We start from the raw sequence: 15,468 nt of genomic DNA, 5'->3' as shown, positions 1-15,468 counted from the left end.
CTGATAACCAAATGCTGAACCCGGCAGGGTTTGCCATTCAACCCACTGAATTTGATGGGGTCAGCTAAGAATAAAGCTGGCTCCTGTTTTCACAACAATAATTTGGTGTTCTACCTTTTGGTCTGTTTGAAGATAATAGAAGGTTTTAGAAACAGTCATTTATATCTGATATATAACAGACACTTTTGTGTGCTGGGAAGGACTGTAGCTTAGTGGTAGAGCAGTTTCTTTCTTTGTAGAAAGAAGGTGCTGAGTCACAGCTTAAGCAATGTAAGGCAGGGATGGGCAAACTTCAGGTTTGCAGAATTCTGAGACACAGCTACGCAAAGGAATCTTGTAGCACCTTTAAGACTAACTAAGCAAAAGAAATTGTATCATAAGCTTTTGTACACTTTGTCTACTTCCTCAGATGCAGGTTCTACTTGATTTGTTTTCAGTATCCCAGGTTCCACCAAGTATAGGCTCATACACTTCAAGATAATTTATTTCAGAATACCAGAACTGAGTGAAAGTTAGTGTTTTTTTAAGACAAAATTTCACGCTGTTTTTGTTCATTATGTGCTTTTGGGCAACACTCTTTTGTTGCTGCTATTTTCAACAGGCAGTCAGACATTTTTTGCTCATTTATTGCAGATCATCCAGGATCAGTCAATAGATCCAGATTTACCATCTGTTTACCCCCAGTGTAAAAGACTATGGTAGAGTCATGCTGGAGGACCTAGAGATTTCTCTAGACATTTGTAGATCCTCAGAAGTGATTCATATTAGAGAGCCACTGTAATCAGAGTAGGTAGTATGGGGCTGGATGCACAAATGGTTTAGCCTGATAAAAAAAAGTAGCTCGCTATTTTTGCTGTGCAATTTCTTACAGTGTTTATGATCTGTATCTTCACTTTCTCTCATATAGCAAGACATTATAGGACAACCGGCGTTTTTCTTTTTTAGGAAATTTATTCTGCAATTTCAGAAAGCTACAGATCTTGTCTCTTGACTGCAAACCCTGACCAAGACAATGTTTATTATCCCCCAGGACAATGTTCAGGCGTGTTTTGCCAGCCAGGTGATGCAATTTAGGATTCTGTGTGCTATTCCTAAATGTTTCCATTTGTAATTTGTACTCAGGGATCCAATTTTATATACAAAATGTAGTTCATGAAGGATTTCACAGATGACAAAGCACACTGTCCTTCTTTGAAAGAACTATTTCCGTATTCTTATATAACTAATTCTGAAAGAATCAAAGCAATACCAAGTTATTTGGCTGCATAAATGTTGACCTTCTGACAGTAACTTGAGTATGCTTGGTTGGTAAAAACAGTTTTTCAGAATTTTAAAGAATGAGAAAAGTATTATGGCATAAGGTTTTTAGCTAGTCACATCTCTCACAGAACATCACATAATGCTGGCTGTGAAGCACTGAACTACATTGTATCTTAAATATGCATTGCACAATTCCATGTGTGTGTGTGTGTGTGTGTGTGTGTGTGTGTGTGTGTATACACACTCTCCAGTAAGTATGCAATTTTGTTACCCTTGACCCAGCTTTAAACTGTTGACCTCAAAGTAACTAGGTCACCAGATCTGAGGGTTTCAGGAAATCAAATCATATGTACAGTTGGTATTATTCAGAGGTAATATGGCTTGTTAGCACTATATATATATATATATATATGTTATCAGTAAATTCAACAATTTTTGAATCTGATAGCTCCTTGTCTTTCCCAGTACATAAAAAGGAGCTGTGAGCCTAGTAAATTATTGTGATTTTGAAAACTGCATCCCTTGTCATTTACATAGTTCTATAACATGGCTCTTTTGGGCTTCGGGCTCTTAGGTCCACTTACAGGGCTTGTTACACAGGCAAAGAAATCCATTGAGAAGGGTGGCACAATGTCCAGAAGGGTAATATAGAGGTATTCATTCTTAATTTTAGAATCATAGAATCGTAGAGTTGGAAGAGACCACAAGGGCCATCCAGTACAACCCCCTGCCATGCAGGAAATCACAATCAAAGCATCCCCGACAGTTACCCAGGGCTAAGACCAAAATTCTGTACACTTTAAGCATAATTCAAATAAACAACAGTATAGTTATGCTGGATCCTACAAGCAGTTCATTGGATTGCTTCATGGGTGCCAGAGCCTAGTGGTCACTTGCTGTGCAGCGGTCAATTAGCTCCCCACTCCCTAGTTGAAAGTGAGACCAAGGGATGCTTCTGTTTGTGCCGAATTATTGGCTGTGCTGGGGACTCAAATAAATCTGATAGATTGTAGGTGGTTGTACAAGAATAGCATTCCAACATAATTCTGGCAGTTGTTTTATCTCACTTACTACAAAGTAATCTTCACTGAATACAGCCGCACTTACCTCCAAAGTTATATTGTACCTTGCATGTTTTAAGAATATTTTCTCTGATTTCCATTTTCTATTTCATATTAACCTGGGCAGAGCTGAAGAAATAGTAGCCAACATGAACTTGAGTCCATAAATTGATTAATCAGTATATTATACCAACATAAATCTACATCTGTGGACATTATTCTAAAAGAGGAAAAACTTGCCTTCCTGTGTTGGTGGGGTGGTATAGCTGCTCTTCAAAATGGGAATTATCTAAGCAAAGGCATTCCTCCTTCACATTCACGTAGAAGGGAATCCCTCTTCTAAAATGTCATTTGATGTCTACAGTTTTGTGTGTGTGTGTGTGTGTGTGTACACATGCACATATGGACACACATACACCTGCTCCCTAGTTAACCAAGAGCACATTTTGTCGATTTAAAAAATGTTCTTCAGTCTGTTAATCTAACCGATTAATCAGCCAAATGTTGAAGCCTTTTATAATAAGCATACCAGTAAGAACAGGACAGATCAATCATTCTCTGTTTTGAAGCAAAATGATTTGACCTTTTGGCATGTCTGTTTAGTACACAGGTCAGTGTAATTGTTTATAATAGCAATGCCGTAGTAGTGTATAGAATTATATGGTCTCAAAAAATAAGTGCACGTGTTCTGACATGGCAGGGGGTCCCCTTCCTATCAAAGCATGTAAAGAATTTAAGGCATGTATTTTTATAACGACAACTGCCATAAGAAATCTTCTGGTCTTTACGCTTCTTTTTTTTAAAGTAGGTTTCTGTGTGGATTGAGAAAAGTGGGTGATAATACAGATTGGCATTGGAGTGCTTTCTCTGGGTACCTTCTTGCATAACTGAACCAAGAATCCCTAGTGCTGGGGTTAGCGTGGAGAAGGCCAAGAGATCTCAGTGTCTCCTCTAATGTTTAAATCTTAATGGGTTGCTGCCTGATTCATTTTTATATCTAAAACACCTGCACCCAGCAAAAGCTTGATAGAAGAATTTGGCAAAAAGCAGACTTCATGTATGCATGACTCTTACATAGTTCAGTTTTACCTCTCACTGATCTGTTGAAGTGGAGAGAAAGAGCGCTGCTATTTAGCAGCAAATTCACCTTCAAAACTCTAAAGGCTGTGATCATCCATGAGCACATTCCCCTTTTGTTTCTTCTCTTGCCTAGTGTAGCTTTTATCCCAAGCGTAGCTGAAATCCCCTTCCACCATTGAGTCCGTTACCTTTGGAACACCTTGAATTCAAAGGTCCTTCATGGCGCAGCCCCTTTTAAGTATTTCAAAACAAAGTCTGCAGTGTGGGGCAAGAGAGAAAGGGCAGCCTTGTCTTTGGAGTTTTTCAGTGCAGTGCCTGGCTTAGTTTATTCTTAATAGGGTTGAGCAGCCTGGATTCGTTCTGGTTGGAAAGCCAGAACTGAACTAAGGGGTCATGGGTGTGAGTTACTATGGTTATTGAGCAGCATCACCCGTAGTTTTGCTCTCATGGGCATTAAAGCACATAATAATGGACAAACAACAGTGGTTAAAGCAAGCAGGTAGGATTACTATGTTCTTTTGTCAGAAGTATATAATGTCTTGTCGTCAGTTTTAAAGACTTCTCAACCCCCCAAATCCACCCAGCAGCCACCCGCTGAGTAATTTTGTATGCTTAATCTCTCGCCCTTCACTACAAGCTTTCTGCTAATTTGAGGCAAATGGGTATTTTTGACACTAAATAGGGCAGTAAAGAATCCGTGACCTAGAAAAACTCCATTCCGAGGCAGTGAGAGGAGAAAAATATTCTTTCAGCAGACTTTGTAAGACCTTTGTGAATGACATAAAATAGTTCTGACTAAACTGCACCGGAGCCTTTTGCTGAGTGGGTTTGCAAGTAAGGGAGGTGGGGGGAATTTTGCTGAACATCTTACACACACACACACACACACACACACACTTACTTTAACTTCCCCCCATAAAACTTGTCACTTCAGATTGCCATCAGCCGCCACAACAATAATCATTTCATGCTTATTGCTAATTGCAAGCACAGCTGAGGCCCAGCGGGGGCTCCTTGCACAGTCCCAGGCCTTTATACCAGCCTCAATCTGTTGTATGGCACTTGTTCGCACACACTCACACACACACACTCGCACATGCACACACAAAAAAGCTACCAGCAAAGGCAGAAAGAGGCAGAGTCACAGGTTTCTTGTAATCCCTCTGCTACCCTGCTGACAACTCAGCCCCAGAAGCATTCCTCATTTTGTTCATCTCTTTACAAAAGCCGAAGTGACCTTAAGCTACTAGTATGTGGGCTGCAGCTTCTCCTTTTTCCCCACTTCTCCTCCTCACCCCCCCCCCTTTTTTTTTCCAATGAAGAATACAGCTCCTTCAGGTGCATTAAGACGCAGAACTGCATCTGGCTTATGAGATTCTGTTTGCAGCACCCCTGGAGTGAGCTGTGGCTTCCTGTAACATGTAAAATGTGAGTGTGAAACAAAGGTTCATGGCAAGGAACAGGAGGTCAGGCTTCCATTCAAAGCTACCAAAAGGAAATGGGAGTTTGCAGATGTTCGAATGGATGTGTAATGACACCACCTCCCTCCGAGTGCAGGAACCTGGTGCTGCCACTGCCATTGGTGTGTGTTACTTTGCAGATTTATTCATATCAATTTTTCCCCCATGTGACTTATATATTCAGAGACAACGCTGGTAGTTCATCATCTCTTTAGATCATTTTTCTATGTTGGTTTGAAAACCTAAATTGTGTGTGCTAATACAGAGGGATTGGTGATTGCCGATTAAGAGTGGGTTTTCTAAATAGCAATTACTTTTGGAATTAACAGGGCCAGCCCTGTTATTAGGGAGGGTGAAGTGCTTGCCTTTGGAAACTGATTTTTAGTATTATGAAAGAGAAGTTAGTGGTTAGCTATTTCATTCATGCCAAGGAGGAAGGGGAGAGGCACCTACAGGATTTTCTACCCACATAGTGAAATAACTCAACCAGCCTTGGGTAACATGGGCTGTGGTAAGGGGACCTGAAAAATGTTTGGTCCTGTACTATAGGAATGTGGACCTAGGAAGTCAGAGGTTCACCTCAGAGTTGCTTCAGATGTAGTGGTTTTCCTACTGAAATTGCTCCTCCGTATGACAAAATCCACACCAATTGCATATAGATTAGAGTAATATACTGTATATACCAATCCACCTACTCTTGATGTACCACATGTTTAGGCATCTCAACAGCAGTTTGAATGAGCATGCCCATCTACATTGGTCTTACAGTCTTTGCTTAAAATTGAATGGCTGCCCAAAGCAGGAAATTCCTCTCATCAGAAGCAACTCTGAAGAGGCAGCTCTTCACTCTAAAAACCTATTGGCTGAGGTAATTGCAGTAATGAAAAGGTACTGAAGCATTGAGGGCCTTTTCCACAGCAAACGGGAGGGACAATTTTGAAATGTGTACATTTATTATTCTGCTGTTGCTTTCATGGTGGTCAATGTGTTTTCTATTTCCATTGGTGGCGGAGATGGTTTTAATGTGCTGCGTTTTAATTTGTCATTTTTTTAAAAAATATATGAATAAATGTACCTCAAGTAGACAAAATGAATGATGACCTGTCTGCCAATATTGACACACACACACGCACACATTTTAAAAGCAGTGTTGGGATCACCGATAGAGACCCATTAGCACAGTTATATTGCAATGGAGCAGCCTTTCTCTAAGTAGTAATTGGCACATAGCTGATTGCCTAAGAAGGATAAACAAATCAAGTTTTGAGACTCAGAAGAACTATTTCTTTTGAGCAGTTTATGACAGAAATTGTTTGTGATGCCATCAATATATCAGGCTACACAATTTTCTTATGACAGTCCTGCCAATTTCTGTTCTGTTCTGTGCAGTATGAGAGCACAATAACTGTAATGACAGCAAGCATCTTGCTGGTGTCCTTATTGTGGAAAGACAAGAGGAGTAGCCTAAAGACAGGGGGCTTCGGGGGGGCTCTGCCCTTCTTCTTTTCCTCTCTCTAATGGCCATTGGCCATAATTCTCAATTTTCCATACCTTGGCTTAGAAAATGATTACTGAAGAAAGACAAAGAAGAAACTGCAAAGGCAGGTTTACAGTTGAACATTAAGAAAACAAAAGTAATGGCCACAGAAGTTTTATTTAACTGCAATGTAGATGATGAAGACATTGAAATAGTTCAAGATTTCCCATATCTTGTCTTAATCATTAATCAAAATGGGGATTGCAGTGAAGAAATCAGAAGAAGACTAGAACTTTGAAAAGCAGCTATGGAAGAACCTGAGGTGTAAAGATATATTATTGAATATTAAAGTTAGGATTGCCCATGCCATTATATCTCCCATTTCTATGTATGGCATGAAAGCTGGACAGTGAAGAAAATCTAAAATGTAGTGCTGGAGAAGAGTTCTACAGATACCATGGACTGCTAAAAAGACCAATAAATGGGTTCTATTGTAATCAAGACTGAACTGTCCCTAGAAGCCAAGAAGACAATAGCATTATAGCAATTGCATTTACATTTCTATATCACTTATCAGTGAACTCAGCACTCTGTAAGCAGTTTACAATCTGTAAGCCAATTGCCCCCAACAAGCTGGGTACTCATTTTACCTACGAAAGGATGGAAGGCTGAGTCAACCTTGGAGTCCTGTGATCGAACTCACAACCTTTTGGCTTCAGTACTGGCATTGAACCACTGTGCCATCAGGGTTCCTAAACTACATTGAGACTAAACTGAGACTGTCATACTTTGCCCACATTTTGAGAAGACACAACTCAGTAGAAAAGATAATAATGCTTGGGAAGATAGAAAGCAGTAGGAAAAGAGGAAAGCCACATTCCAGATGGATAAATTCAATCAAGGAAGCCATGGCTGCCCTGAGTATTCTAGATCTGAACAGGGCTGTTGATGACAAGGTGACATGGAGGTCTCTCATTCATAGGGTCACGATTAGTTTAAGTTGATTTGATATCACTTAACAGCACTGGTCCTATGAAATGCAATGCAGCCAGCAATTTGCAGGGGGGGGGTCTCCCCATTGCACTAGTCTCAGACTGAATTTAGATGACATGCAGGCTGGTTACCTAGGGATAAGAATGTCTTGCAACCAGCATCTTGTTTCAGTTGTACAAGGCAGTACAATTGTCCACTGACCACAAAATACTGTCGACAAAACCCATACATTAGGCTGTGAAACCATGGTTCAACTTCCAACTCAGCCATAGAAACCCATTGGGTGACCATGAGCAAGTCACACTCTCTCAGTCACAGAGGAAGACAAAGGCAAGTATCCTCTGACTAAATCTTACCAAGAAGCCCTATGACAAGTTCACCACCAGTCAGAGCTAACATGAAGGCACGTAACAACAAAAAAGGTTTCAGATTAAAGTCGTTTAAATAAAGTGCCTGAAAAAAATCCTTTTTGAAGCTACGTTTGTGCTAGGCACGCAAATATAGATACATATTGTCAGTAAGGAAGACGACCACTGCATGACAGACATGGGGAATGTGTAGCCTTCTATGTGTTGTGGAACTGCATCATTCTTCTCTAAGGGCTGTATTGACAAGGTCTGATGAGAGTTGCAGTCCAATAACATCTGGCGTACATACATACTCCATCCCTACTTTTAGTTGTAGCCTTATAGTCCAGTCCTCACTAAGCTTATGCTAGAGTCCTGTTGATTTTGAGGACTGCCTACCCTCCATTTCCTGGACCTAGAACACCCATTTTAGTCATTTCCAATAAGTTTTAAAATGAGTATTTGACTCTTTTAGGGTGCCTCCCAAAACAGAATTTGGGAGCAAAACCATACTTCCAGAGAATTTTGTTTGTTTGAAAAGGGCATTTTGGCCACATTTTTTCCTAATTCCAGGGATGGAGGGCATTGGTGGTGAATTCGACTCCAAGGGCTGTATGCGGCCTACAATCTACATTATTTGCATCCTTGTCTTAAAAAGAAATCTGAATCCTTTGTGTTTGACAGTGCCTTTTTCTATTTATATGATGTGTAAGTGGAGCATCCTGAATTCATCTTTTTGTTACTAAGGCTGTGCAATTCTAAATTCACTTCCTTCAGAGTAAGTCTAATTGAAATCAGTAGGACTTACTTCTCTGAAAAGCTTTGCACTGTTTAGATACACATTTCAATGTAGCAGGTTTAGAATGTAATCCTACATATATTTATTCAGGGGTTTAAAAAGTCTCAGTGTGTTCATTAGAGCTTCCACCCAGGAAAGTATGTATAGAAGTTCAGCTTTAATTGCTACATTTCATTAATCAATTAATTTTTGGCAAGTAACTATCGTATTCCAACTTGCAAAATGTGTCAGGTGATCAAGTGATATAAATAGTATATTCCTATTATTAGTAGTAAGCAAGAAAAGCTTAACCAACCACCTTAAGCAGCATGAATAGTACATTTGACTTGAATTGGTTCAAAATAAATGCTGTAAAGCAAGAAAGCAAACAAGGTAATCACTTAATTCCTGAAAATCTTTGTAACTATCAGCAAATTGCATCACTTTAGCTGTCTTTGGGATTGAAGAGGCCGCAGGGTTACATGGTTGGAAAAGAACAAGCAGCGTATATTAAACAGGAGCTCCTCATTACCTTGGGACGCAAAACCAAAACGATAAATATTTATGAGGTAGCTGTGCCCAAAAGCCTCTGAGAGAATGAGAACATTCTGTTTGTGACAGTCTAAAAAAAGGCAGAGCTGAGTAATTGAGAGTAAGTTACAGGACGAAAAACTTACCCCCTTGAGTTGATGTGCAAGTCTAATGAGAAAAGTGGGGAACTGCCTGACAACACACGCTGTCACACCTCTCCCCAACTGCCCCAGGGATCCTGTTGTGAACTTGACAGCCAAGGACATTCTGCAGCTCTCATTCAAAAAGGGAAATCACAACTAGGTTTCACTTGCCACTTTTGCCCCACTCCTGAGACTGTGATCATCCATGCAAAAGAAATGGATTTCAATGCAAGCAACTGCTACAAGGAGCAAGCTTCCTTTTCTAACATTGGTTGACAAGAATTGCTGGCAGGACTCCTGTATCTTCAACAGTTGAGTGGCAAGCAGAAATTTAACAGGTGAAACCCTTGCTTGGGGAGCTGGGACAGCTTGCTGGGTGACAGTTAAAGGAACTGGAGCACAGCTAGAGAATAAGTTGGCAACTCTGTAATTAGTGAGTGTTGAAACACTACTGAGTTCATTCCTAGGATTGGCAGTGCAAGTGTGCCAAGTTACTTGTAGCAAAGACCTTGACTGGGCTGTAGTAGGGAAGGAACACAGTTCAGAGGGGTGACACTGCAGGTGAAGAAGTGTTTAACCCTTTCATTATTTCTTTCCCGTATGGCCTTTCCATAACTGCTACCTTTACAGATGCAGTAGAGCTATTTAGAGTCCTTATCTGGAGCAAAGCATCAATGGGAAGAAGGAGACTGCAGAGTTATTCTTACAGTGCTTATGGTTTCTCCCTGACAGATCACACTCTTCTTTTCCCACTTTTTAAATATTCAGGAAAGAGAGCTGGTTCTTCATCCACTTTGATTCTTGCTTGGCTCTGAATTGGTCAAAATAATGAGCAAGATGTGCATATGGTACAAGCACTCTCAATACATAATTATCCCTTGAAAATGGATTTATAGGATGAGTATGCATACATAGAGCCAGCATATAAGTTTATCACATGGGGCTTCAACCGTTCCCCAGTGCGTTCTAACGGGGGCGTGCAGGGGCGTGCACGGAACGCGATGGGCACCAGATGGGGCCCAGAACGTGACTTTATCGCACGGGGGGACGCCGACACCGACGCCGTGCATTCCCATCGCGTCCCAATTCGGTTCCAGAGGGCGCCATTTCTGGGGACGCTTTGAAACAGTTCCCAGAAATGGTGCCCTCTGGAACCAAATTGGGACGCGATGGGAATGCGCCGCGGCGGCGTCCCCCGTGCGATAAAGTCACGTTTTGGGCCCCATCCGGTGCCCATCGCGTTTCGTGCACGCCCCCGCTCGCCCCCATTAGAACGCGCTGGGGAACGGTTGAAGCCCCATGCGATAAACTTCTAGTTGCTTGAGTACTGGGTTAGGACTCTGGGAAACAGAGTTCAAATCCCCACTCAGCCATGGAAACCTATTCAATGACATTGGGCTCTGCATACTCTCTTGGTCTGACAGGAAGGCAGTGGCAAGCTCCCTCTTAATAAATCTCACCCCAAAAAAGCTATGATAAGTCAGAACTGACTTAGAGGAACCTAACAATAATAAGTGTATGCACTTAGCACTCAGACCGTGGCTGGTATTATACATCAGTTATTTAATGAAGTGTACTTTAACTAAGTAGCTTTTTCTGGCACAATCCCTCAGAGTTGGAAGGGACGTCATAGGTCATAGAGTCAATTTTCCTGCTCAGTGCAGGATCTCCAACTAAAGCATTTTAAACATCTTTCACCTGTTTTCCAGTTATCAACAGAATGGACCTTCTTCTCTTCATTCAGAACTTTATTGCACTCGTTTTTCCCAAAAATGGATTTTATCGCATGTCAAAGCGTCCTCCAAAAGGCCCCATTCCGGTGCCCGGCAGCAGGCCATCCCCATTCAGTGCTGAGGGGCGCCATTTTTGCCTGACAGAAACATTCCGCCAGGCACCGGAATGGGGCCTTTTGGAGGACACTTTGGCATGTGGTAAAACAGATTGGGAGCTGGGTTACAACTGTGGCAGTTCTGTCAGCATCATGACTACTTTATTAAGCAGCTGCACAAGGAGAAGAAGGTCTATTCTGCAGTGACCATGATAGAATCATAGAGTTAGAAGGAGACCCATAGGCCACTGAGTCCAGTTCCCCCTTACTCTACTCAGTGCAGGAAATCCAGCTAAAACATCTCCAGCAGATAGCTGCCTAACCTCATTTTGAAGACATCCAGAGAAGGAGACCCCATCGCCTCTCTGGGCAGTTGTTTCCATTGCTGAGCCTCTCTCAAAGTCAAGAAGTTCTGTCATGTTTATTCAGAATCTACCCGCCTATAACTTAAAATCATTGGACGTAGTCCTACCCTCTGGGGTAGCAGAGAACAAACTTGTGCTCTCCTCTGTGTGACAGCCTTCGAGATATTTAAAGAATAAATAATAAATAATAATAATTTTTTTATTTATATACCGCCCTTCCAACAGATCAGGGCGGCTAACAGCAGGTTAAAAACAATAATAAAAACATCAATGCAAACCAATACAGTATCACAAATTCAATAAAAAAACAGAAAAGCCCCGAATTAGCCAATCCCTTGCCGGTGAAGAGGAAGGAGGCCCATTGGACTTTAGTCGGGGAATGCAATACAGAAAAGGAAGGTCTTTAGATCCCTTCTAAATTGGGCCAGGGAGGTGGCCGAGTGGAGCTCTATGGGCAGCGTATTCCAGAGGGCCGGGGCGGCGATGGAGAATGTCTTCCTAGTAGTGGAGACAAGCCTAGCCCCGGGAACCCTAAGTAATTGCTGCCCAGATGTTCTGAGGGTGCGGGACGGAATGTATGGGGAGAGGCGGTCCTTCAGGTATCCTGGGCCCAAGCCATTTAGGGCTTTATAGGTCATCACCAACACCTTATATTGTGCCCGGAAGCGAATCGGCAGCTATCATGTCACCCCTCAGTTTTCTCTTCACCAGTGTGAACATGTCCAGCTCCCTCAACCTTTCCTCATGTTTCTTCATCATGGTCTCTGTGCCTCACACAAGTGGATCAGAACTGAATTCAGTACTCCAGATGAAGCCTGACAGCAGTATAGGGGAACAATTAGGGATGTGGTGGCTTAGCAGTTAAGATGCTGACTCTGCCAATCGCAAGGTCAGCAGATTGGCAATTCAAGACCCAAGCACCACGTGACGGAATGAGCTCCCGTCACTAGTTCCAGCTTCTTCCAACCTAGCAATTTGAAAGGACATAAAATGCAAGTAGATAAATAGGTACCACTTTGGTGGGAAAGCATCAGTATTTCATGCACCTCCACCTTTAGTCATGCTGGCCACATGACCACGGAGTTGTCTCTGACAATGCTGGCTCTCTTGGCTTAGTAACAGAGATGAGCACCAGTCAGACACGATTAGACAGTCTCGTCAAAAGGGAAACCTGTACTTTTTATTACTTCCCTTGATTTAAAAACTATGTTCCTGTTAATGCAAACTAAAAGATTATTTGCCTTCTTTGCTGCAGCATCATGTTGGGGGGGGGGGGGAGAGATCAGGCCAGGAGAAGTTACTTAAGTTTACTTAACAGTGCAGCTGGTGTGCAATATTGGCCCACTTTTTCATTTTTTAATTTTGTTTCATAAAAGTTGGTAAAGGCCCCATACAGACAGGCCAAATAAAGCTGCTTCAGGTCACTTTGGAAGTATGCTGTTTAAATGATGCACGTGTCCTAAGAGTCCGGAAGCCGTGCCAAAGCCATGCTCCAATCCTAAGGACTGGAGTGTGGTTTTGGCGCAGCTTCTGGCCTCTTAAGACACATGCATCATTTAAACAGCATACTTCCAAAGTGACCAAAAGCAGCTTTATTTTGGCCTGTCTGTATGGGCCCAAAGGCTGAATTTGAGACCAGATACCTTTTCAAAGACATCTTTTACCTTCCCACGTCCCCAACTGTAGTTTACAGCTCCAGAAACCATGCTGCAGAATTCATGGGATTGTGAACTTGTGTGTCCACTGGAGACTTCTTGCTCTGCCCAGCTGGCAATTTGAATCTTAATGAGGGGCACAATGGCAAGGGAGATTGGCAGATGAAAAGCAATGAGATCAGTTGCTGTACTCTGCTTCCATCTTTTAAGAATTTGAAAGCAAAGACACAGACAAATGCAAATGCAGTCAGTCTGAGAAAAGTGTCAGCCTTTCATTTCCACCATTTGAATGTGACTTATACAAGTAGCGCAAGGCACCGTGCAAAACAAGATGTGATCAAGAATATATTTGAAGGAGGGGAGGGGAGAGAGGGTAATCTAACACTAGTTCTAGATCAGGGACTGAAATAGTATGCACCAGATAAGAATTCTTAAACCTCTGTGGTTGAAGAATTAATGCTTTGCTTTCCTCAGGCCCGTTATATTTTCATGAAAGGGCTGGAAAAATAACAGAAGGGCAAGCTTGATAGGATCTGATTGTCTGATGATTGTTTCTGTTTCATAAATGGCAATATGCATGTTGTTTCAGATGTCCCTTAGAGAAATCTCATTTGTTTTGCAGCAATGGTACACCAGCTCTATGAACATCATTTGCACCTGGCTGACAGACCGCATGGACCTTCAGCTTCACATCTATCAATTGAAAATTCTTATTAGGATGGTAAAGGTAATGCTGTTTTAGTCTTTTTTATTTTTATTTTATTTTATTTTATTTAGGTATTTATATCCCGCCCTTCAGCCCTAATGGCTCTCAGGGCGGCTTACAATTATTATTTTTAATCAGACAGTTCCCTGCCCTCAGGCTTACAATCTAAAAGACACGAAACAAAAGAAGAAGGGAATGGTGGAGGGAAAGGGGATGAGGTCCAGTGGTTCTTCTCTCCCTCTGAGGCCTGGACCAAGGCCTTTTGTTTTTTGTTGTTCTTTTTCCATTGATGGGAACATCTTCCAGCACACAGAAGAAGTAAAATGGGAAATGAGCAGCCCAAAATCAATTGTGGGAAACATGGAGAAAATATCATGGTACCAATCAATTGTGGGCATTATTCAGAGTCTGGTTATGACCTATAAAGCCCTATATGGCTTAGGTCCAGACTATCACAAAGCCTATATTTCCTTATAAGTGCCTGTCCAAGGCTTATGATCTTCAGAGGAGGCCTTTTTCTCCATCCCACCACCCTCCCAAACTCTTCTGGTGTGTATATGGAAGAGAACCTTGGCTATGGAACTCTCTCCCAAAGGAGGTCTCTTTTCATCAGCAGGCAAAGACCTTTATTTAAACAGACCTTCTGCCTTTGACTAGCAGGGGCAGAAGGATGTTCAATGGGTGAACTATATTTTTAATATGTCATACATGCTGAAGATGTGATTAATGGTTTTAAATTAAATTAATGTTTTAAATGGATTTGTTGTTTAATTTCAAAATTTTGTGCTATATATTGTTTTAGCTATTTTATTTTTACTTCTGTTGTAAGCTGCTTTGGGTTCTATATTGGGAAATGGTGGAGATGGTTTAATTGAACAATTGATTAATTAAATCATCAGTGGGAAACAATTGTTGCACTAAGACCATCTCAAGGCCTTCGGGAGTTTTACAGAGAAATATCAAAGCAACATGACTGAAATAACGGAGTTACTCATACAAACAGGTAAGAGTGGAAAAAGCATGAGAGATAGGCTCCTGTGTAAAGATGAGCATTGTTTCACTGTCATACTTGCTTTTTGCCCTCTTTCACACTAAAGTTAAACACACATGGGCACATCCTGACCTTTGATGGCATGAGTCTAAGAATTCAGCACTGTTCCACTCTGTGCCATGAGGCAGCATCAGTAATGTGGATTCTTTTGAGAGAACACCGTACCATAGCTGCTTCCGAAATTGGCATTGCTTCAGTTCCAGCTAGGACCAACCCTACCCTTAGACTGAAAATATCAACATAGATGAAATTAGTACTCCCCTTTGCATCATGTTACACTTCTCTGAGTCTACTCGAATGTGAGCACGTTATGTCTGAATGAGACACACCCAATCCCTTACCTTCAAAAATATTAAAGCCTTTTCAGATAAGCCATAAACTCTAGATAGAAGAGGTACCTGAGGCACATGTTTTCCAAAACCATCATGCAAAAAACCACCCTCATCCCAAAAGCCCTCCAAAGACCATCTAGAGTTGGAATTTCCCTGTAAACATCTGACCACCATCTAGGGTTGCCATACCTCCGGGCCTCGAAACCAGGGAAAATGTAGGACAAAAATTTCAAATGTAGGACACACAAACATGTGTCCTACATTTGAAATTTTTGTCCTACATTTTCCCTCGCCGCTTGGGCTCCGCCCCTGCCGCGATCGCAGCGAGGCCCAGGGCCCAGGCGGGGAGGGAAAGCCTCCCTGAGTGAAGGATTCCCTCCCCGCCTGGGCCCCCGGCCTCG

The 15,468-nt window shown here is 41.9% G+C and overlaps 1 protein-coding gene across 21 annotated transcripts in view; it reads left to right on the top strand.

The window, feature by feature from the left end:
• The window catches only part of CADPS (calcium dependent secretion activator), a 452,259-nt gene that overhangs the window by 430,842 nt on the left and 5,949 nt on the right, over nt 1-15,468 (top strand). For all 21 annotated transcript variants that reach the window (XM_089518937.1, XM_089518931.1, XM_089518899.1 and 18 more), the window contains one exon: nt 13,601-13,705. In XM_089518937.1, coding sequence (XP_089375063.1) covers nt 13,601-13,705 — 105 coding nt within the window. The remainder of the gene's footprint in view (nt 1-13,600; nt 13,706-15,468) is intronic.

This window comes from Sceloporus occidentalis, unplaced genomic scaffold (assembly GCF_023333645.1).
Source record: "Sceloporus occidentalis isolate IW3139 unplaced genomic scaffold, rSceOcc1.0.p SCAF_1, whole genome shotgun sequence".
In the NCBI taxonomy this organism is placed as follows: Eukaryota; Metazoa; Chordata; class Lepidosauria; order Squamata; family Phrynosomatidae; genus Sceloporus; species Sceloporus occidentalis.
The sequence above is the reverse complement of the archived record's forward strand: the minus strand, read 5'-3'. Positions and strand labels throughout refer to the sequence as shown.